Source organism: Telopea speciosissima, chromosome 3 (assembly GCF_018873765.1).
Source record: "Telopea speciosissima isolate NSW1024214 ecotype Mountain lineage chromosome 3, Tspe_v1, whole genome shotgun sequence".
In the NCBI taxonomy this organism is placed as follows: domain Eukaryota; kingdom Viridiplantae; phylum Streptophyta; class Magnoliopsida; order Proteales; family Proteaceae; genus Telopea; species Telopea speciosissima.
Window position 1 is genome coordinate 66,644,250 of NC_057918.1, and position 24,823 is coordinate 66,669,072.

The following is a 24,823-nucleotide window of genomic DNA, read 5'->3' on the forward strand; positions in this document are numbered from 1 at the left end:
GATTTCTACTTCAATTTCGGATTAATTTCATCAAATAGTCAACAAATAGATGTTTGGACAAGAAATTGAAATTGTTTTGGTTGAATCAATAAGAAATATTTCAAGAATAAAAAAACTCGTTTGGTAGTTCAATTTCTAAGAATAGATTCTCTATATTTCTTTGGGAAGGGTTGCGGCGCAGGGCTGGGAAGGTGATGATGGTGGTGGTGGTGGTGGTGGTGGTGGTGGTGGCAGTGGTGGTGGTGATGGTGGTGTTGGTGGCAATGGCAGTGGCGGTGTGGTGGTGGCAGTTGGCGGTGGTGGTGGCAGTGGGCGGTGATGGTAGCAGTAACGAAGGAGGTGGCAAGTTGGTAGTGGCAATGGTATAGGTGGTGGTGGGGTGCTGGTGGTGGCATGGTGGTGGTGAGACTATTAGGAGAAGAAAGGTGTTGTTTTATTTTTAACATGAAATTATTACTTTGCCCATCAAATTGACAATGTGCTCATTAAAGAGCACGAGTTAAATCAAATGAAATAGAAATTCTGAAACAGCTCCTCAGCTATTTCAGAATTTCTATTCCACTTAATATCTATTTCGCTGAAATAAGGTGCAAAAATCAAACCAAACAATTTTGGAAATAGAAATCATACCAAATCAGGCCTAAGGAGATATTGAGTCCAGAAAAGCTTTTAATGCTTTAAGCGCATGCGAAACAAATACAGGAATAAAGGAAAACAGAGATAAGAATCAAGGTTCGGATTTATCTCACATGCATTCAATAGGCTATTGAATAGAACAATATAAGAATTGGGGGGAAATCGAATTTGAGTAAAAAGCATGCCTCAATACGAGATTCATCATCATATTGAGATGTTGATAATTCGTCCTCATCCAAATCATTGTCTGTACATGAATCACTAGAAGCACTTGCCACATCTTCCCCTTCCTCCTGTTGTTCCTCAGTTCCATTCATAGTGCAAGCCCTACACATTTATACATCTGATCAGCAAATTGATAGATCCATAAAATGTGGCACTGGAGACCGACTACATAAATAGATCAAATATCAAAGAACCACAATTTAAAGTGAACTTAATATTTCAGATAAACAGAAAAAAAGAATTTGCAAGAGAAGATTGGCTACAACTCTGTAGATTATATTGTTAGGAATAGTAGTATGTAAGGATTTAAGGGTATACATGGAACTTTATGTGTTTATGTTTTTAGTTTAATATCCAATCTGAGAAATAGATTTAAGGGTATACATGGAACTCTGTAGAGTATATTGTTTTTAGTTTAATATACATGGATTTAAGGGTATACAACTTTGCACATTAAAAGATTTTTTTTTTTTCATTTTTTTTTCCCTTTCTGAGAAATTTCCTATAGATAAATGCATACAAATAAGATATTTATATCAACAGATTAAATAGTAGTGATGCAGTAGACCTACCAACAAAGAACATTGCATGATAAATTAAAGTCAATAATCTTGATTTGATTTAAATCCAATCCTAAAGAAAACAAAAAGAGAGGTGCCAAATGACCGAAAGTTTAGTTCTAGTTTATTCTTCTTTTCCCTGTTCCTTTCTTTTCTCTACATGCTACAATCACACTTTAATGGCAAGTCTGGCTATGGAACTCCAATCAAAATCTTAGATGTCTAATTGCATCAATCATGGCTACAAAGATTTTCTTCCAATCTTATCAATAACAAATAGCAGTTCATTAGTTAGGAAATCTTGTACAAGAGTAGGGGGGAAAGCATACATCAAGTACAAAAAGTAAAATGAAACCACACAACGTTTGACTATCAAATAAGATGGAAAACCATCTCGATGATGACCATAAAAGAACTCTATAAGTATAATCCTTTAAAACATCTACCCAGTCAAACAAAAGAGGACCTCTTCACATATTATTAGCAATAATCACTATTGCTAATCACTGTATACGTCATAATTTCTTTGCATACTCTCAAAAATGCATATTCCATAGTACCCTGTCACGAATTCTAGAAAGTATAAATGACAATGAAGCAAAACAAGCTTGAGTATTTCCAGGCATGACATGATGCAGCCAACAAAAGGCAAAATAGTAACACCAACCCAAACATTACACCTCACAGTGAATTATGCAATATACACCTACTCGCCATATAAATGTCTCTCCCTCAACAAATGTCTAGAAATACCATCATAGAGGAATTGCAATCTGACTTCACTGCGTCCAAATCCAATGGCAAACTCCCCTCCCCCCAACCAAATAATTCTAGTAAGAAAGAATGACACAGCACAGACCAAATGATGGAACTTCTACCGTTCTCTAGACAATATAATTCCTTCGATGAAAAGTTGGGAATAGATTACAAGGACATTACATGGGCTTCACTACAGCTTATGGAAGCACAGGATTGATAGATACGTAGCAGTCTACCAGAGGCCGTTCCAGCAAATTGAGACATAACGCATCTCCAGTCAAACCAAGCAAAAACCCATTAATAATCGACTTTAACTGTCAAGCTCCAATCACTCTTTCCCAAATGAATTAACATTTTGAATTCAATAAGAGGTAATTAGTTCAACTCTCTTTAGGGTCTCACAATTAAGAGGGCATGAGTTCAACTTTATTTAGGTTCTACCTATCCAGAAAGATAAAACGATATAGAACCAGCTCCCTTGACATCGATTATGATTTAAAAAACAACTGAAGCATGTATAGAGCTATAGACTTAGCTATTACAAAAGGAAAATATGTAATTATCAATTGAAGAGGTTGCAGTAGAAACATACTTAACGGAAATAATCCGAAGAAAAATGAGAATGGGGAAAGATACAAGCAGGGTCCACTGGATTTAGAAGAAGTTCGAGCGCGGGACTTACCTGCAGATTCTAGGGTTTGAAACGACGGCTAAAATCGCTAACTCGACCCGGCAGATAGATTAGCTTTAAAATATTTGATTTGAACTAGAAAGAGAGAGAGAGGGAGAGATATACTGAAATGATGAATCTGTGGCGGGTATTTATGAAGTGGAACGCCCGCACCTTTTCCCCTTCTCTGTCATCAGTCTCGAGTCTCGACAATCACGAATACACGATGCGAGAGAAACGGATTACAGGGGAAGAAGCAGCCAAATGTTTTGACTTATGTCAATATCTTGTTGCTGTGGGGCCTATCATATATCTACTAAAAAATACTGAAAAAGATGCTTTTAACGGGTTTATGGTTGGTAGAAGAATACAAAGAACAGTCAAATCGGGAACAGAGACTTCGGTTCCCTTACTACTTTTTTTATGTTTTATTCACAAGAGAAGTGCAAGCAAACACATTTTGTTTTTTTAATTTAATGTAGGAGTTGTAGGTAGTGGATGAACAGCCGGGCAGTGGCATATAATTTTTTTACAATATCTTTTTAGCAAGAGATAGTTGTGTGGTGGGACCTTTATCCGCTCCAATACAGCAGCCGCTGCTGTACGCATCGTGCAGTGCAGCAGCGGCCATGTCTGCTTAGTGGGGCCCATTGTGCACACATAGCCACTGTTGTGTCGTACGATGCGTATAGTAGTGCTGCCTATACAGCAATGGATAAAAATTCTTGTGCGGTGGTCTACTCCCTCAGCACAGAGGTATCAACTATATTTGGAAAACCATGTTTTGATTCGATCGAGTCAAAATTTTAGAAAAGTTGGTCAAAAGTCATGTAGACTAGGCCAAGGTGAAAAATGACACGACTCGGTATTGACTCGATTTTTTAACCAGAGTCACTTTTAACTAGGTGAGTCTTGTCAATTTTTAAAGGGTTTTTTATAATTACCACCTCAAAATCTTTTATATTTACTATTACCCCCAAAAAACTTTGAAACAACTGTTACGCTCCCCTGTTGCATAATAATAATTAACTGGCCCCCACCGTTACAAACCCGTAACGACGGGGATTAATCGTGACAGTGTGCAGTTGTCACGGATTTTTTAACACCAAAATGCCCTTTTTGGGGTGGTAATTGTAAAAAACTCCCACCCCATCACCACCGTCCCTTCTCCTCCTTCTTCTTCTCCTTCTTCTTTGAGTTGCAGAGGCACCAAGCAAGCGTCAACGCCATCGCCTGGGCTCCGCACAGTTCTTGCCACATCTGCAAGACGGAGAAGACGTTAGATCCAATCGATAATATTATTTGAAGGAAATATGTAGTCCAGCCTCTCTCTCTCTCCTAGCATCTTTGCTTCGGATTTTGCTTGTTTTCTTTTTGGCAAATGGCAAATTCGTGTTGTTACACTTATGCCCTTTTTTCGTATTTTTTACTATTTTCCAACACTTTTTTTTCCCCTTCTCTTTAAAACATTAAAAAACCAATGGGAGTAGAAGAAGAAGCAAAAAGAAGGAAGGAAGGCGGAGACTAAAACAGAGAAGAAGAATAGCAAGCGACTGACATTCAGAAAAAAAAAAAAAAAAAAAAAAAAGAAACAGAAGCAACATCATCAGCTGCATTGCAAAGAACTGTAGCTTTCAAATGGGTCTAATGCCCACGACCAGACACCCGAAGGGCGGCGGTGATGGAGTCTCTACCAGATGGTCGATCTTAGGGATAATTCAAGTCCCAATTTTTCCCATCCCCAGAGACAACCAAGGAACCCCCACCTGCAACTTAAAAACCATCTCCTTGAAGCAATCCCCTGTAAATCTCTTTCTTCCCGTGTATGCAAATCCACAAATAATCAATTTACAAAAATAAATAAATAAAGAACCACCCCTACAACCCGAAACCCATCTCCTTGAAGCACTCCCCTGTAAACTGATTCTCTCTGTTTTGATTTTTTTTTTTTTTTTTTTCTCAAAACCCTCTTTTTTAAAGAAAGCTATTGTCTCCTCCCACCTCCGGCCTCCCTGTGTATTGTCGGTGGGAAGATGGAGTTTTTTGTGTTTTTTTTTTCTGAAAAGAAAAATGGAGTTTTTTGCATTTATGTTCGGTTCCAAATCGGAAGAACCCAGAAAGTTGTTGTTCCAGATCCCAAAGATTCAAGGGTCTTCAAGTCGAGACAAATGGCTGTAGAAAGAACCCAGAAGACAGTTGTTCCAGATCTCAGAGATTCAAGAAGAAACCTCAACGAAGAACTGTGCGGAGCCCAGGCGATGGCGTTGACGCTGGCTTGGTGCCTCTGCAACTCAAAGAAGAAGGAGAAGAAGGAGGAGGAGGAGAAGGGATGATGGTGATGGGGTGGGAGTTTTTTACAATTACCACCCCAAAAAAGACATTTTGGTCCTAAAAAATCCGTGACAACGGCACATTGGCACAACTAACCCCTGCCGTAAAAGGTCTGTAACGGTGGGGGACAGTTATTTATTATTATGCAACAGGGGAGGGTAACAGTTGTTTCAAAGTTTTTGGGAGGGATAATAGTAAATATGAAAGATTTTGGGATGGTAATTATAAAAAATCCATGTTTAAATACATAAATGTTACTGGAGTTTTTTTTTTATTTTTTTGGTAATATAAATAGCACTTGATTATGAGTGAATATATCAATAAATATAATAAGAACAACTAATAAATGTAAAACTAAATGTATAAAACAAACAAGGGGAAGTTTTCATACACGTCTGTGTAAGCCGTGAGAGGGTGAGAGTTTCAAGACATTAAATATGGGTGGGGGTTTATGACTTTTCCTATAGAGGCTTTAGCGAAACAATAAAGAGCAAAAATGCTTATCAAAACTAACATTTTGGATCTCTCTCTCTCTCTCTCTTCTTGGAAATTGTCATGTAGAATTAATAATTCTGTATATAAATGAAAAGAAGCCATCTCTCTCTCTCTCCCCAGTTGCCCTCTTCATCATCTAATGTAGCATTTATTATTATTTTTTAATAATAATAAAAAAGGACTCGATTTGACTAGGTTTAATGGAATTTTTCTCCTCTCAGGTTCCCTGTCCCGGTCAGGTTCGTAGGTTCCTCTCATAGGGAGGGCGGAAATGATGATCGCACCCTACTCGGGTAGTGTGTTCGGGCAGGGGGCGAGGTCATCATTTTCGGTCCCCTATGAGAGGAACCTATGAACCTGACCAGGCAGGGAACCTGAGAGGAGTTAAGTCCGGTTTAACCAAGTCGAGTCACCATGTTTTCTAAAACGCGAGTCGAGTCAAAAAATCTGGTTTTCCAACTATGGTATCAACATGAATGGGTTTTTTTTATTTCACAAGGTGGGGTAGTAATTTTGGAAGCTTTTTTATCTAGGTACAGGAATCACACGACTAGTTAGTAATCGTTTTCATTTTTTTTTCTTTTTTGAAAAATTATGAGATTATATACAAATACCTTTTGTTTTCTAAAATTAATCATCAATTTTTACTTGAAGGCCAAATGTTTTCTGTGCCGGGGGTGTGGGCTGCGCCTAGATACATGGGAGTGGGCGAAATGACCACCCTACCCCCTTGAATGGCAAGCCCATGTGTCTGGGTGCAGATTGCGCTACGGCACAAAGAACATCAACCCTTACTTTAATTAAGGTTCCCAAAACAAAGATGATATTATAAGGGAGAATGTTTTCCATCTAAGAGCAGGGCTAGGAATCTCCCACGCAAGTAGGGTAACAGTCATTGGATTGTCGAAGATGCTAAATAGCCATTGGATGCAATTTGTAGGTTTTATCTATATACAAATACCATAATACTATAAGCAATACCAGGAATTTAAGGTATAAAAATCGGTGTTACCCTTTACCCCTCAGCCCTCTCATTCCCCAACGTGAAGTACCATATTACATGGACGAAATTATTCCATTTCTTTGGGTGCAACGTGCAAGCGGGTAGCAAGAAAGTTCCTGCAAGGCTGCAACCTAGGTAGCTGCAAAAAAAAAAAATTCTATAATACAATGCATTTAGTTTTCTTTTTTATGACAACAGGCCATCCCCGAACCTTTATTTGCTCCATTTCCTGGGCTGGTCCATTTCCCCAAGTTACTCTAAGAGAGGGGGGTAGAAATGACTACCCTTATCCCTGCCCGAACACACTACCGAGGTGGGGTCACCCCCCTCTATTAGAGGAACTTAAGAAAATGGAGCAAGTGGGAAATGGAACAGATAAAAATACGGTCATCCCCTACTCTCAACCTCTCTCTCTCTCTTTTGTGTGCAGGTCCACTCTGCACTATCACCTCCAACCCACAAGTTGCTCTTTAAGTTATAGTGGGTAGACATCACCAACATCTCCTTCAAGTAATGCTTCACCAATCCACAACTAGAGAAAATCATTAACTCAAAAGAGGACTCCTCTGTTCCTTCAAGTACAGTTGCTAATTAGGGGGGTCAATCGGTCGTGCTCAATCGGCCCTACTTAGGCCTCACCAATTTTCACCCTTGCACCGCGTACGATCATTTAAGTATTCGGGCTTGCATTGGGCGGGCATGGTCCTGTCTTATTTCAGTCGGTTGGTGTTTGGATTTTAATTTGGCTACCTATAATCAAGCTAAACGGGCTAGTGAACATTTTAACTCAAAATGGGCTCAAAACAGGTCACAACAGAAACTATTTTTTGTAATTATTTTTAGGATTGCAAGGGAGTTGGCCCATAAGTCCATTACATTGAAAATCATTGTCCTATTAAGCCATGGAGAGGGTTAAGGCTTTTAGTCAATTTTGATTTTGAGCCTTAAGGGAAAATGGAGCCCTGGAGGGTTTTGGGGTTAGAATAGGTATTTCAAACGGGCCTAAACGAGCTACTTCCAGATTGGGTAACTCTATTTGAGAAAATCCATATGTTTGTTCTTATTAATTGAATTCTAAAACGAGCTACTTCCAGATTGGGTAACTCTATTTGGATGAAGATTTTCTGTCCGAAGTTGATGAGCAAAAGTAACAATCATATATAATCTGACTAGGAAATGTTTGAATTATCAAATTGAAAAACACAAACCTGACTTTATTTTTCTTTGCGAAACTAAACGTAAAGAAAGACGATTCCTCTATAAAATTACCTAGCTCTTGCTCTTTTTATTCTTCAGTTGCATTTATTAATAGTGAAGGATCCAATTTCATCAATTCCAAACTTGTTTTTGAAGACAAATTTCTCTCTCTTACGTAATGAATTAAATTTTTTTCTTTGTTTTTGGATTTGCTGAGCATAGCTCTCCCCTCTTAATAAAAATCAAGAGAGTAAATGCAATGCCTCTCTGATTTCCTTGAAGGTTGTTTTATCTTAGAAGTAGCTTCACAAGATTTTCGATACGCATTGATAGGGGGTGTTTACTAATTTAAGGAGAGTGTTACTTAAAACACGACTCAATTTTATCTAAAATAGTTATGTTGAAAATTGGTTCATTCACGTAAAAGACAAGTTCATATACTTGATGGTTGGTGATTGGTTTGTTGAAGGCAAGTCACAAGACGTTTGGTTCATTGATGATTCGTTCATTTACTTGAAGCTTAGCTCGTTTGATTGAAATTGAGTGCATTCTTTTCATTAGTGGATACATATTCTATACAAATTAAGCTAAGTCGTATATCTCATTATTTTATCGTTTGAGCATATTAGTTTACTACATACATTAAATAACTAAAGTGGATAATTTAATTTAGAGAGAAAAAATTTTCACGATGTCAGGATCCATACCACTTTTATACGCTCCCACCTATTTTATTGTAGCACCCCCCTATTGCCAAGTTTCTCGTTGTATCCTCTCTCTAATGCCCAAAACCACACACGGGGCATTGAAAGAAACCTCTCCATTTAATTTAATTTTGATATCATGATTCATTTATGTTTATTTTGTGCTATTTTTATATACATACTTGTAAGTACACACACACAAAATAAATTAAGTGAACTAAGATAGTTTAATAATATAATGGTTAGCATATAGAAAGTAAAGTATCAATAAATTTGAAAAGTCCGATTATTGACAAGGCTCTCGTGATACGAGAAAAAAGAGCGGATCCAATACCAAGACGAGACAATCACGCGCCTTTCTATTCATACGCAAACGGATTCAGTGCCATCGGTTCCAGCATCGGACCAAGATCCCGTGCTAACAGTTCATTACCAGGTTCTAGATCGAGTTGACGGAGTCTAAGCAACTTCTCCGCTACCATATCGCCCAACATCCCTGTTACAATTTGTTCTCAGTCGCTCTAAGTTTTAGGCACTTGGCTCATGACATTCCCATCTAACCAATGGTCATGATAAAATGAGTAGTCCACCCATGGCAATAGTATAGTAGTCTCTTCAATTGGCTGGAACTCAAGTGCTAACTGTGCTTGAATTGGCAACATTTCTTTGCTTTGGCTAACTAATTCTTCAATTTCACCAAATTGATCATAAATCATTCTCCCTAATAAATAAGCACCCAAATGTAGTATTGATAGAAATATTATAGCGAATACAAAGATGGAATATGCCTCATGTAACAAGGTATAGGTGCCCACAAACTAGTGGACCACACCAATAGGAATGTGAGATGGGGCATCACACATTAGGGTAATGGATCATTTCATAGCGTGTGCCACGACACATGCGGGTGACATGACTAGCCTTTTCCCTTTGCGTATGTACCAAATGGAGCCTGTGTTTATTTCTCAAATCAACTTCTGGACCAAAACTTTGTTTTCCAACTCCCCCCGCCCTCCCCCTCATTCTCTTCCCATGAAGTTTATCCTCCAACTGAGGAGGTTGTCACATTGACTACTATTTCTCATTTGCCTAGCTTTAGTTTTCCTGTTTTAATTTGTGCAGGATACCAGATCTCCGGAGTAGCTACAGCTGGATGGTCTTACATTTTTTTGCTAAATGACTAATTTATTTTGTTTGCTGCAGGATCAATCAAAACTTCTCGTCCTTTGGAGCCAGAGCTATTTAGTATTCATACTGGGCTCGAGCATGCTCAACGTTTAGGATTGAATGTGAAAGAAATGTGGTGCTCGAATCGGCAAATCTTTGATTTTCTTCCATCTCCAACTACGAAGCCTTGGCCTTGACCGTTCTTACACTATTTTTTGGATATTAACTCTATAGGGCAGGATTTGAGCATGAGCAATTTGGGGGATCCATTATGTTCACTAGTGGTGTCTAACTTAGCTAAAAAGGCCCAAGAAACAAACAATACTTATGTTTATCCCTCTCTTTAGCTTAATAAATTTTGTTTTTATCATTAAAAAAAAAAAAAAAACTCATGGGTTTAGTTCACAATGTCAACGGTAGATACCGATTGCCGCTATTACACTCCTATAGCGGTAAAAACCCAAATTTTGTCCCACCAAAAAAAATAAAAAAAAAACCCAAATTTTGGTAAATAAAATATGACTTTTTGATTTTTTTTTTTTTTTTTGGGGGGGTATCGATGCATATCAATCAATAGTAAAGGTGTTTTCAATAGTATTGGCCCAAAGGCCTCCCTTTGACCCTAAAAAAAAATTAGTAAGGGTGTAAATGGGTCCTATTTTGGGTAATCGATCCAATTTCTACTCAGTTGCAGTTGAAGGACTTGGGATTAGAACCGACTTATTTATCTAATTGGCTTTAAATTTGAGATCCAGAACCTTTTAATAATGGATGCGTTAGTCTGGTTCCGATTTTGGTTCCTAATCAGTTTTTGATACTAATGTCCAAAATTCTACAAATTTTTCCCTTTACATACAATTAATCAAATATCCATTCCTGAGGACAATTGCTAACACAAGTCCACAACTGATAATGGGCTAGTGCGGTAGGGCATTTAGGCCCCCAGAGAATCTCGGTTTCAATTTGGGCATAGGAGCCACACAACCATGCAACATTCTTTTCCCTAATTAAATATTCATTTTTAGTATTAACTGATACATATTAATGCGTATACAAATAAATAAATATTCATTTTTGACCATATAAATAACAATACAAATAACTAAATATCCATCCATAAACATACAAATAAAAATATCAACCAAAATACTAAAAAATTAATTTTACAATAAATTCAAAATTTCAAAATCAACATCATCAACACCAAATATATGATTAATACAAGTTTGAAACGGCTCTTGGCGGTTCTGAACAAGTGAGAGACCCATCCCGTCCCGTTTTTTAATCGATTCCGAATTTTAGATCCAGAACCGACCAATAACGTAATGGGTAGATTAGTTGTGGTTCTTACTTCTTTTATTTTTAGTGGATCGGTAATGATCTGATCCATAGTTCCGATCCTAAATTAACACCTTTAATTAGTGAACACGATACCCCGATACATATCCATCCTCCAACGTATCTGAAATGCGATGGATGAAGTCCAGATCATCAAAATCCGACGTGTACAGTTGAGATACGGCATTAGCGTCGTCACAATCCAATTGGCCAGCATCAAAGGTTGCCATCAAGTACGAAGCACGGTTGACGAGGCATGGGAACACATAATAATTCCGGCCGTATCTATCAAGAATATCTTTCGGTGGGCCCAGGTAAGGGGCGGTGGACTTTGTCTCCAAGGCTTGAGACATCGCCGTACGCTTTGATGAGGAGACTAGAATTTTGAAAGGTCGGACCGTAATGGTTGGTCTGGGTCTTGACCCCGAAAGCCACCCAGTAAATAACACCATTATCGAACAGCCCAGCTGTCTCCGACCAAACCAACCATAGTGGTCCTTATGTTTACCGTATTCGTCTCACATCCTGTCGGCCGACGTGGCTTTCCATCCAACGTGTCGAGCCACGTGCCCTAGGGTCCCACTCTGTCAGGTTGTCGGTTGTGGTTGCAATTCGTGGGTCCCATAAGAGTTAGAAATGAAAATCAAAGAAAAACCAGAATCTCGCAATATCATGAATTTCAAAATTTTGCGACATTTTAACGTTATGCTCTAACCATCTTGTCATAAGCAAACATATGTAATGGTTCTCGAGGCTGACCACTAGGCCGGGTTTATTTCATGGTCCAAATTCTTATAAACCAGACCAGATACCTAACTGAAAAGCGGTTTATTTAGCTTTTTGGACCTAAAAATCTATCATTCTTAGTGTTTTCACTAAAACAAAGATATAAACACAAAACTGAGAGTCCTGCTTAGGAGATTGGACATGGTTTAATCGGGTTTAGTTGGCAAGTCAAGCAAGTCATATACTCAATAGGTTGTCCTTTGTGTTGCGTGTGAAAACCTCCGTCGCTCGGTTCACCCACGGATGAGCCTGCAAAAACCAAGTGAGAGCAAGAGAGCCGGTGTGGCTCCGGCTTGGGACTCTCCGACGCTCAAGTAAGGTCTCCAGTGCAACAGCATAACAGCTAGTAAAAAGTGAGATGTGGAATTGTGCTCCATACCTGGGCATTAACAGAGTGTGGATGAGGTGAGGCGGTTGGAAAAGTCCTAGTATGGTAGGAGTTCTTCTTTTGGAAGGCTCTCTCGCGTAGAGCGGAGTGGAGAGTCATTTTCGGGGTCGGACTCTTGTTAAGGTAAGAGTCCATACTTGGCGTGATTTCGTATCGCGTTGGGATTGTGGCTCGATCCTTATCCCATGATTCTTGGGATGCGCTGATGTGGCTCCGCAATTCCCGGCGGGTCATTATGATGACGTTGGTGGAGGGCTCGACCTCGGAGGTCGGCCTCTGAGGTTGGCCTGGTAGGTCGGTCTCGGCAGTCACCTCGGCCTAGGTTGTCCAGTGTATGCTCAGTCAGGAGTTTATGGCTGACTTGTGCGAGCTCGGCTTAGAGCTCAGCCTCAGCCCTGGCTGACTTGTGTGAGCTCGGTTCTGTCAGGTGACCTATCGGAGATCGGGTCAACCCTATTTCTTGCTCGGCTCAGTTTGGTTCTTGGACTGACCTCAGGTCGGCCACATGGCAACTTCTAATTGGTGAGGTGATTTTATGCCCTATCACGGCCTCAGTTCTCGGCCTCGAGCTCGGGCTCGGGCGGTCGTTGCCTCAGTGCTCGGCCTTGGCCTCTGCTTCAGTGCTCGACCTCGGCCTCAATCTCAGTGCCCGGCCACAATGCTCGGCTGTGTTGGTGATCAGGGTGATGGCCTTCTCCTTCAGCCTCCGTGCTCGGCCGTGTTTGGTGCCACACTGTTGAGCTCAGCTCGGCCCTCAGACTGGATTGGGGCTTGACTAGGCATTCGTGCTCAGCGATGATTGCCCTTTCAACCGAGCTTGATGTGCTTGGCTCAGTGGTCGGCGAATGCGATGCTCGCCCCAGGTGCTCGGTTTGGAGTCCCTTGGCTCGGTTCGGCCTGGTCGGCTCGGTCCTTGAGTTTGGCTCGGTTCCATGATAGCTCGGCTCGGTCCTCGGATTCAGTCCCAGTACGTTTACGTGGCAGCTTTTGGTTGGTTGGGGGATTCTATGACGCATCACTTTGCGAGGCGGATCGGTTGGGTTAACTGTACTTAAACCAGATTTTACGAATTTGATCGGATCAGGTAAGACCATAGTTCAAGAACTTGGTCAAAACCAGTGGTTTCAATAGAGATATCTCGGTTTTCCAAGAAATCAAGACAAAACTTGGTACAAGTCAGGTTTCGACCATATTTTGTATATTTCGATAGTTTCAATTAGTTTCGACCGAAAATACAAAGTTTTAATCAATTTTAACCAGCATAGTTTCGACCAGTTTTGAAGATACATAACATATCGAATTTTGTCTAAAAATACCAAGTTTCGACCTAGTTTTGAGAAAAATCTGAGTTTCCTAGCTGACCAAAATAGGCTTCAACACCGAGATTTAGAACCTTGGGTAAGACCCATTAATCCACCAGATAGAGATAAAAGAGCAGACAAATGTGGCAAAGTAAATGCATAGAATTCAAAATTCTTGATCTTTAGTTTTCAACTTTTTAAAACAAGTTATTCATGCTTCCTGGCCCATTAAAGGCAGACAAACTCGTAAAAGAAAAAACAAAGTAACCAATAAAGATTATAATATGCTTTATTACATTAAAACACATTACATCTTAGACTTTGAGTATTGCTTTTCATTAAAGTTAGTGATGCTAAATATCAACCAAAGCATTTAAGCATTTACCCAAAAACAAATTCAAAATTATTTATTCATTTGATTCACCTAATAAAATAAAATAAAATAAAAACACTTGATCGATCACATATTATTCCATCTAGGAACCTAGTTGGCAATTAGAAATGGCCGCATGTGTTGGCCACTTCATCATAATGCTCATAGTAAATATCAAATTGTCAATTGATGTATCATCATTTTATGAATGTTTCTTCCCTCTATTGTTTTTTTATCTATCATCAGTTTATTACTGTTTATCCCCTTTTCCGGCTTTTGATGTACTGTCCTTGATTTCTTGTTTTGATTTTTTGTTGAATTCCCCCTTAGAATTGCCTTTTGTTAACTTCGATGTTTTATTTTGCTCTTTTGCTTTAATATATTTTTCATTCACAAAAAATCTCTATATCATTTGACAAAATAAAATATTTTTCAAATTGAAAAAAAAAAATCCAAATCATTAATGTTTAAGTTTTTTGGTTATTGATATTTCTTAACTTTTCACGCTTTTCTAAATAAAAACATGAAATTGGAATAGATGACAACACAAAGGAAAATGATAACACAAAGTTATTTAGAAATAAATATAACAAATATAACTCTCTATTTATAAGAGAAGGAGTCTAACAAATGATTTTATTACGTACAAATTTAACATGTGGCCAACTAGAATCTAGGGCCTCCATGAAGGGATGGTTGAGATTGATCACATCATTCTTTTCATGTGGCCAAACTCTCTACGTATTAAAATCCTCTACAATACTAGCGGGGTGGCAGTGCACATCCGACGATACAGCAGAGGCCATGTGTGCCATGTCTGCCACCTGGCCTCTGCTGTGCCGTCAAATGTGCACTGCCGCCCCGCTGGTATTGTAGAGGATCCTGATCCACTCTTTACGTGCGCGTGTACACAGATAGTTTGTAATGCGATAATTAGTCATCAAGCATATTTCAAAGGTATTATTGTCTTAGGATTTGGTCGTGCAACTTAATATGATGAAGATACTTTATATTATTTGTCCATTAATTGAATTATATCAAAATAATAATAATACACATAAGGTATAATGTTGCTGTAAATGAACTAGTGATTGGTTTCAATAACTATTATACAACTAATAGCACAAATTTTTTCTTTGTTGTGTTTTTAATGTAGGTGCAATAGTAAATAAGAAAGTCAAAACCCCAATACAACTATAAAAAGTTTGTTACAAGTTAAATAAAATTGATGTCAATTAGTGTTGTTGAGCAATGAAACCTTTTGTCCCCCAATATCAATAAAGAGTCTTTTTCTTACATGAAGCTAATGATGCCAATTACGACCTACCCAAGGATTTGGTTCATATTAATCCAAATTAGCATTTAAAAACCATTGATGTAGATTTTTATTTCACAAGGGATCATAATAAATATTGTTTGAGTAGTTAGAACTTGGTATGAAAAAAAATTATATGCTTAATTCTCTTAATGGCTATTATATGTACACATTTACTACAAAAATTCAGTCTTATGTTTGAAAATCCATAATCTCCATCCAAAGCGCAATCCCTCACCCATTTACTGCTTTATTTTGTGGCATTTAGAGATATAAAAACATTTTTTTAGGGGGGAGTGGTTAACAGGCATAAGCATTTTTCCAATAATCTCAATATCTTAAGAAAACATATTTTTTGAGGGAGAGTTAACATAAACATTCCTACAAGAGTTGCAATACCTTAGGAACCAATGCATTCATTTGGTGATATGCCAAATTTGTTTAAATCATGTGGGGACGAAAAAAAAAGAGAGCAAGGTTGCATATAAATTACCATGGATGAGCTCCTTGGGGCCTGCCCCCCCCCCCCCCCAGTAAAATATATATAAGCTCCCAATTCCCCCGCCCCCCCCCCCAAAAAAAAAAAACCCATGGTTGACAACCAACCTTTTTTTTTTTTTTTAGGGTAACCTTTAAGAACCAATCTTCTATTTGTTTCCCTTTCAAGCTCTTTCCATTGCCCGGCTGTGCTTGTCTTTGTTTACTTTTCTCTCCCGATTTTCCTAAATGTCTTTTGATGGATCTTCTTGCAAAAGTTCTTATCTTAGGTATACTCTAGAATCCCAATTTGATTGGAATCTAAACCATCAACGATCATCAACTATGTAGTTTTTGAGAACTAGTTAACTTAAACGGCTAAAACGCCGCCTTACTGTTGATCGGATGGCTGGTCGCATTTTATTGTAAATTTAAAGAAAACTAAGGATATTCTTAAAATTTAATAAAAGACTATAGACATTTATATCTTAAAAAATTAGAGAAAATGATGTATACATGATATCTATATTTGCCCTCTCACACGTTTTTCACTCCTTTCCCATTATTACTACATGTGGGTCTCTTGTTGTACATCCCGACACCCATAGAAAGAGACATATCCCTTTCTAGTGTATCTGATGCCAATATACAATACTAATGTAGTATAGATCCCTTCGTAGAAACGAAAATCTATAACGATGCAAAAAATGAATGAAAATTGTAAATAAACAATCACACAACATAAGGATTAACGTTGTTTGACAAGATTGTCTACATCCACATTGAGATGAGATATGTTTCATTATCAATGGAGAATAGGGTTACAGTCGCTTGTCCACATGCATCTCTTAGATTATAGAGAATAAATTCTCATTACAAATTTATAGTGAAACCTACATATGCACACATTACCGAAATATCCATGTATTCCTAAAAAAATTTATTCGAGCCTCAAGCCTTATGACCTTTAAACGGTCTTTCCAAATCAGCCCACAAACCTGCAGCAGAATATAAGACATCATACCCCCAACAGCCTCTAATTATAAAATATTCACTTCCTTTGAAAAATAGTCATCAAATTCAGGGTGAATATATATCTATCTATATATATATATAATTTTTTTTGGGTAATTTACACATACCACCCCTGAGGTTTGACGAAAGGATAATTTCACCCCCCGGTTTTGAAAAATTCTACGTACCCCCCCTGAGGTTTGCAAACAGTAACAAATAAGCCCATTCCGTCAGTTCATGACTAACAGTGTTAAAAACAAGAGGTGAACTGACAAAATTACCCTTGCAAGAAAAAAAAAACAAAAAAAAAACTTGTCGATTTGGGGAAGATGAGTTGCAGGTATCCTGAAAATCTTCTCTCTTCGTTGGATATTATTGATTTTTGAAGAGGAAGGATAGACAGGTATGAACACGACCCATCGTCTTGATTGTGTTCATATGGAGATTCTGTTATTCCATCTTATCTTCTCTTTCAGAGGAGGAAATCGACTATGTCCATAGCGTTAAGAGAAGCTCTGGTGAAGGGAGCTGAAGAAAGTCATTCCACCGACTGCTAAAACTCTTTCCCTTTGTTGTTCATCTCTCTCTTTCTATTCATTATAGTTTTCTCTTTTCAACAAGCTTTTGATTTTCCCCTCATTTGCAAGGGAAACCCACAAATCTCTTTCATAGACCCTATCTCCGTTGGTCAGCTCGGGGATTGGGAACCTGGGTTAGGAAAATATCTGCTTTCTTATGTGATTTTCAGTAACTCAAACTCAAATCAACTGCTTTTGTCAAATACTGGATCATTGCCCTAGAGTTCATCATCGCAACTGGTTCCCTATGTCGTCTCTCAACTTTCTTTCATTCTCTCTCATGGTCACAGTCCTGACCCTTCTCCCTCCTTTCTCGTCTCTGCTGCAACTACCCTCAAAGTTTACTTGGTAAAAAGAATCTCTTTTCTTGTAATCACGAAGAAATGGCAGAGAATGAAAAACGTTGGAATCCAGGTACTGGGGTGTTGAGATTCTACGATTTCCTTCTATAATTCTCTTAATTTCTCTGTCTCTATCTCTCTCTCTCGCGCTCTGCATGTCTCTCCTCTTTTGTAATCTCTCAGATGAAACCCTAGACACTACTTAAAGTATAATCCTTAGAAGTTTGCATCTTTCTCCCCCCTCCTCCTCAAGCCTCTCTTCTGAAAGGTTTTGCTTGCGAAGATCCGGTGGAGCTCGTGGTTGTGTGTCTAGATCAAGATAGCGGTTAGTTATGTTCTTATTTTGGGTGTGAATTCTGTATAATGCTTTAGCTTCCTGTATTTCATTTTGGATTATAGCAGGAAAAATAAATAGTAGATAATTATCCATGGAATTCGAACCTTTAAACTTGGAAAATGAGGTGATTGAATTCAATATGGGATTGACGGATGAGGAGAGAACAGTAACAGCCCAATTAAAGGAATTGATACAAAAAACCTGCAACTCATCTTCCCCAGAATTTGTGATTGATAGATAAAATTCAAACAAAAACCCAGAGAAGAAGAACAAATTAAAACCAAAAAAAGAAGAGGTTGATAGTGTAAGAGTTGATTCAACTAATCCATTACAGTTACCATCCAATTTGATTAGTTTCAGGGTAGGTTTGCTTGAGGATTGAGATATGTGAGTTGTAGGTTTTTTGGGGAAGATGAGTAGTTGCAGGGTTTTTTTTTTTTGCAAGGGTAATTTTGTCATTTCATCCCATATTTTTAACACTATTAGTCATGAACTGACGGAATGGGCTTATTTGTTATCGTTTGCAAACCTCAGGGGGGTACGCAGAATTTTCCAAAACTGGGGGGTAAAAATATCCTTTCGCCAAACCTCAGGGGTGGTATGTGTAAATTACCCTTTTTTTTTTTAAATTTTACTAAAGAGAAAGGAGGGATTCAGATCCTCTACTGTTGAGCTGCCCGGCAGGACCCTACTGCCAAGACACAACAAGGCGATAAATGACCGCTTTAGCCCCACTCGGGCAAGGTGCTCGGGCAGGGGTAAGGCGATCATTTCTCGGCTTGCTGTGTCTTGGCAGTAGGGTCCTGCTGGACAGCTCAGCAGTAGAGGATCCAAATTGAGACAGGAGAGATGAACAACAATTGTCTAACACATTTGGTGAGTTGTGATGCACAAGTTCGAGTCTCTTCACTGTTACCTTCCCCCTTTCTAGTTCCCCCTCCCCCCTCTTAAAGAAAAATATATGAAAAAAAAGGAGATTGGGCTGGTGGGGAAAGGGAGAAGGAAGGAGAGAGATTGAAAGACTACAAAAAATAAAACGTAAAGGGTTGAGAAATTGAGAGGGTACTGGAATGCACCACCAACGCCAAACACATGGGACCACAGCCATCATAGCATCACCACACAATCTACCTTTCGTCCTACTTCTTGCTGCCCAATACACACGCACACAACCCCTTCCTACCCCTAAAAACAAGCACACTTAAGCTGTTAAGCATATTCTTCTCTCTCTCTACTCTCCTCTCCACTCCACTCCATCTGTCCCTTTTTGCTCGTCTTTCTTTTCCTCTTAACTCTCTCAAGTAGGGGTGTCAACACCCAACTTGAACCGATAAAATCGGACCGAACGAGCCTGGATCACATCGGACCAATCTCTTATTGGTTTGGATTCGGTTTGTGGATCCAGAGAGCAATCGACTTCGATTCGGTTTGGGCTAGCCCGACGGTACACCGGTGACCCAAACCGTTAGGCCTAAACCCAAATCGAACCGATCCAACCCGATAAAATGCTGAGATCAAATAAATTTTATGGATTTATGTACCTATCTATATCAATTTTAAAAGCGTTTAGACTTGTTGAGATCAAATAAATTTTATGGATGTTCTCTCATCCTCTATGCGATCATGGTTTAATACTTTAATGCCAAGAAACTTGCTTCTGTAATAATTACTATAGAGCATCCATTGCACTAGTTTCCTATATTCGTTTATGGTTTAATATTGAACCAACCCCTGTAAGAATGAATTGGGAATCTCTATACTTAGTTGGTGCATTTGGAATATAATAATACTAATCGGACCTTACTAGTTAATTAGTTATATAAAATCGGTATCGAACTGAATCCAAATCGATATCAACCCGTTATCATAAATCGAAATCGACACAAAATCAAACCGCACCGAAATCGAACATTTCTTAATGATTCGGTTTTGATTTTTATAAAAATCACACCGAAATCAAAAAATCTGAACCGAAATCAGACCGAACCGACCCATTGACACCCCTACTAGTAGTCTCAAGTTTCAACTCCCAACTCTCCTTTAAACCCCTTGCATTCCTCTCTCTCTATATTCCATTCCGTTCACTTGAAACAGAATCTCTTCTCCATGCTCCTCTGCAAATCTGCTTTAATCTCCGAACCGTACTTAAATTTTTACAGAGAAAAAAAAAGTCTTAATGGAAGGTGTTTTGGGTTTACCAGTCAGCGATGATGGTGGTGGAGGTGGAGGAGGAGCTTCTTCCGGAAGCTCCGGAAATGGGTCGATGTCGACGGTGTCGAAGGCGGAAGTGGTGGAGCAGGACTACGTGGGTATGTTGTCTGAGGTTTCTTCCTACCCAGCTGAGTCTGAGCTCGAGCTTGGGCTGGGGTTGAGCCTTGGCGGTGCGGGAAAGGCTGCTAATAAGCCGTCTGCTTGGGGAGAGTATGGTAGGATCTTGACGGCTAAGGATTTCCCTTCTATTGTCACTCGTGGTGCTTCTGCTTCTTCTTCTTCGTCTCCTGGCACTATGAGAGCAAATGCTTCTGTCACTCCTGTCTCTGGTACCAAGAGAGCTGCTGATTCTACTCCCCAAGAGGTTGGATCTGGTAATGGTTCCAGGTATGATTCATTGACAAAAATTAAACTCTTCTCTCCACTCAGCAGATGCTTGTTTCTGCTTGTTCTTCTTCTTTGTTTGCCTTATCTAACTTTTATTATCTGTATTACTAGATATTTTCTCTTGTTTTTTTGCCTTCCATTTTTCTATTTTAATCTGTTTACCTGCTGAATTTGTAATATTTAATGGACTTTGGTGATTTTGATTTGATGATAAGAATGGGCATCTTTTCTCATGACATACATGCTTCTGTGATACTAATGTTGTGTTACACTGCCTTTCTGTTTAGTATTCTAATATTTGTTTCATTTGAGGATTTTTGCTGCTTGTTCTAGTTAGTGTCTGGGTTTTTGTGGACCTTGAGTTTTGGCTTCTTTATGTTACAGTTCATCTTTTAGGCTGATTGTGTTGGTTATTCATTCATGCAATTTGGTCATCTGTTGGCAGCAGTCAGGTTGTGGGATGGCCACCTATTAGGGCTTATAGGATGAACAGCTTGGTTAGCCAAGTGAAGGCCTCATCTGCTGAAGAGGAAGAATGTATGATCACCGGGAATAACAGAAGTAAGGATGTCCCAGTGGAGGCTACTAACAATTGTAACAACAAGAACAAAAGTAGTGTTCAGGAGAAAGGGCGTGTGGCCAGTTCCCTGTTTGTGAAGGTGAACATGGATGGTGTACCTATTGGGAGGAAGGTGGATCTAAATGCTCATAACTGTTATGAAACCCTGTCTCAAACATTGGAGGAGATGTTCCACAGACCCACCACAACCGTTAATACCATACGTGAGTTTTCTTTCCAGTGTCTTTGCTCTTCAGTTCTTATAACTAACAAACTATTTAGGGATTGCTAAATTTGTTTATCATCCACCTGATTAGAGTAACAAGTCGGTCATGAATTCTAAATTCATCCAAAAATAATCTGTGCTGGCTGAAGCTCTGTTACTGAATGATGCCTTCTCTGTTGTAAATTAAAGTTAGTTACACTAGTGTGGCTGAGGTCAGCCTTTAGATGGATGTGGAGGTAGAGTAGAGAAGATGTAAATCCTATATGTGACTATTCTTTGATTAATGGAATAAATGTTTCTTTTTGTTTGATTTCTTGAATCGATGCATTGCTTTATTTAGTGTGTGATAGTGGCATCATTTTGTAAAATTAGGTTCAGGTGGAGAAATTGAACAAAGTGTAATTGTGGAAGCAACAAAGCCCTCAAAATTTTTGGATGGATCATCTGAATTTGTGCTCACTTATGAAGACAAAGAGGGAGATTGGATGCTCGTAGGAGATGTTCCTTGGGGGTATGTGTTCATTCCATTCAATACATGATATTTACATAACATATTCACCCACAAACAAACCCCCCCCCCCCCAATACATGCATACATTTACATAGAGACATGTATATTTATAGTGACGCAAATAACTTAGAAATGCTTTCTTTTAGGGTTTTTGTATTGTAGACTTGGGTTTTGGTGTCCTCCCATATTTCTCCTTGTGTTTTCATATCATGGAATACCCCCTGACATTATTCAGATACTTCTCGAATCTTCTTCTCATGGGAAATAAAAGGACATTTATTTTAAAGGGCAAAGTGTATTGATGTTCTTTTCTTGTCTCTAAATCTTAGGGAGGAAATGGCTTCCCTGAAATAAAATTTGCCTGCTTTGAATAGTTTTTATCCTATAAGATAATTGGAATTGGTACTTCTTTATGGTATGTTTTGGAAAAGGGGGACTAGGGTGGTGAGAGTTTAAGAGATTCTTGATACATATAATGGACTGTATACCAAGCACAAGAATTCAAGGGGAATTTTAAAGTTCGATGTAATGAAAATTAGACACAGGTTTCTTCGCAACTTAACCATCCTAAGGACTAGAAGGAAAAGAACTTGGTGTCAGCATCTTAAATCACATTTAAAGAGAAGGGTAAATAGGGACATGGATAATGAAAAGCTTACACACTCGTGGAAAAGCTTAAATAAAAGGGCTGTAATCCGATGCAAATGTCACTTTTGCATGGTCAGGAAGGGTGGTTTTTGATTGGTTGTACCTTTAGTTTTTTCTTTTTTAAAATATTATTATTATTATTATTATTAGGGTAAATTACAGATCACCCCCTGGTTTTCAATCGAAACTCAGATCACCCCCTGATTTTTGAAAAAACTCAAATTATCCCTTCTACAGTAACGGTGTTAGTCTGCTGTTAGTTATTGGGATGAAAGGACTATTTTACCCTTGTACTAAAATATTAGAATTAAATTTACAATACTACCCTTCAAAATCTATGTTTGGATGTCAAGGGTAGTTTAGGGATTTAAATTTATTTAACTGACTAACATCATCACTTGACAGCATAAAACTAACGTTAGGGACTAATTTGTCATTTTGGGTCTAAACCAGGGGGTGATTTGAGTTTTTTCAAAAACCAGGGGGTGATCTAAGTTTTGATTGAAAACCAGGCGGTGATCAGTAATTTACCCTTATTATTATTCAAGAATTGGATGCCTCAGATTCAAATCTTTGTCTGCCCGGCAGCCCAAGCTTTTACCACCCTGCCAAGTTACAGAAATGATGAAATGGATCATGCTTTGAAATTCTGCTCCATTCTTATCTTGCTTCATTTTTACGTCATTAGTGCGTACATTTTCTTCAATACCTTGTTTGTATGTAGGATGTTCCTTAATACTGTGAAGAGGCTTAGAATCATGAGGACTTCTGAGGCTAATGGTCTTGGTATGTGTGCAATCAACCTCATCTTTTCATTACCTTGATTCTTTTAATAACTAATTAAGGTGTCTCTTGCAGCTCCAAGATTTCAAGAAAGGGATGGGAGACAAAGAAACAAGCCCATCTAGTAGTGTCATCATTCTCCTTTCTTGGTAAAATAAGATGAAGAAAAATCAAACTTATAAAAAGTGCTCAAGGAAAAGAAATGTGGAGACTGAAGAATCAGAACACTTTGCCACATGCAGATCAGTCTCCCAGTGCTTGCTGCCTTGCTGGATTGCCTTTTTGGTTGTTTTCTCACCCATTCTCTGGGAATTATAGCCTTTATTTTGATGCAAGGCATACACGTTTCGTTTTCACCTTGTCTTATTACATGCATATGTAGTTGAAGACTTTTTTTTTTTGTTTTTTCCCCCATACTGTAAATATGGAAGTGCTTGATTGCTAGGATTTTGAGTTTTGCTGCAATCTGGATGGACTCAGCTTTCCTTGGTGTTGAAAGGAAGTTGCATGGTTTCTATTGTTTTAATCTTTCTTCCTGCTTGGTGGCCTTGCCTTACACTTAAATACTTTTTTTTATCCCCCCAAAAAAAAGAAATCCGTGGCATTTATTGGTGTTGGGGAAAAGTTGTGCCAGACCTCTATTTGTAATCTCATTGATTTGTGTTATTTGTAGTTTTGTACTAATATGCTTTTGGAGGATCATCTTTCATCTGTATGGAAACCCTTGTGTGCCCTCCCTCTAGATGTCAATGATGTAAACTGCTGTATTGGTATTATAGTAACTCAATAGCTCAATCTTTATGTGTGTGTGTGTGTGAGAGAGAGAGAGAGATTAAGGTTTTGGGCCATAGCAGTTGATACAACATTGAACAGAATGAAGATGAGGAATGCAGAATTGGGATCCACATCATGGTGCCTCCACAAATGGAGTGGCTTCAGGACATCCTTAACAACTACGTCAGATTAACCTTGCTTGTTCATAAACATGGCCCATTCAAACCCTGATGCTGTCACACACATTAACAACTTGTTGTAAAGATGCAAATCAGATTCTCTTTGACATCTGTTATCAGTTGCAGGAAGCCATGGCTAAGAAGATTGAATACAAATATCCTTCCCTCCTCCCTCCAAAGAAAAAAAATGCTGAATACTGAAGTTTATTATTATAGGGGACAGTTTGTAATATATTTGATGGCTTGCCATAATCAGACAGGCAGGATGACTGGCATGCAACCTTGATTCGGAGATCTCACAGAACAGAGTACTTTGCTGGGTGGTGGTGATCATGATTTCTAGATCTTCTGGAGTTCCATTGCATGGTGGGTGCAAACCTACAGTGGATTCTCCATTTGATTGAGAAACTCCTTTAATCTGGAATTCGAATAAGATTGATGGCTATCCATTAGATCCTTCACTATTAGAAAATGAAGTTAAAGGAAGAACCGTCTTTAACTTAATTTTGTTTTGGCATCTAGGGAATCTCTCATTTGTTTCCCCTTAAAG

The 24,823-nt window shown here is 38.6% G+C and overlaps 2 protein-coding genes across 9 annotated transcripts in view; one reads left to right on the forward strand and one right to left on the reverse strand.

The window, feature by feature from the left end:
- LOC122653578 (protein CHROMATIN REMODELING 20) overlaps positions 1-3,017 on the reverse strand; it is a 117,927-nt gene extending 114,910 nt beyond the window's left edge. For 2 of the 4 annotated variants that reach the window (XM_043847456.1, XM_043847453.1), the window contains exons 1-3: positions 2,817-3,017; positions 1,582-1,584; positions 822-963 (exon numbers count right to left, since the gene is read on the reverse strand). In XM_043847456.1, the coding sequence (XP_043703391.1) occupies positions 822-963; positions 1,582-1,583 (144 nt within the window). In that variant the 5' untranslated portion in view covers position 1,584; positions 2,817-3,017. The remainder of the gene's footprint in view (positions 1-821; positions 964-1,581; positions 1,585-2,816) is intronic. The other 2 variants (XM_043847454.1, XM_043847455.1) reach the window with 2 other exon arrangements.
- Positions 191-23,893, forward strand: LOC122653579 (auxin-responsive protein IAA13-like). Of its 5 annotated transcripts, XM_043847462.1 has the most exons (6): positions 191-221; positions 20,218-20,593; positions 21,039-21,376; positions 21,751-21,889; positions 23,262-23,323; positions 23,396-23,893. In XM_043847462.1, exons 2-6 carry the CDS (start codon positions 20,259-20,261, stop codon positions 23,443-23,445), a joined length of 924 nt encoding a protein of 307 aa, XP_043703397.1. In that variant the 5' UTR covers positions 191-221; positions 20,218-20,258; the 3' UTR covers positions 23,446-23,893. The 5 variants fall into 5 exon arrangements, with proteins under 5 accessions (XP_043703397.1, XP_043703395.1, XP_043703396.1 ...); XM_043847460.1 differs by lacking the exon at positions 191-221 and having other exon boundaries at positions 20,051-20,593; positions 21,757-21,889; XM_043847461.1 differs by lacking the exon at positions 191-221 and having other exon boundaries at positions 20,055-20,593; positions 21,042-21,376; positions 21,757-21,889.
- Positions 23,894-24,823: the final 930 nt, after the last annotated feature.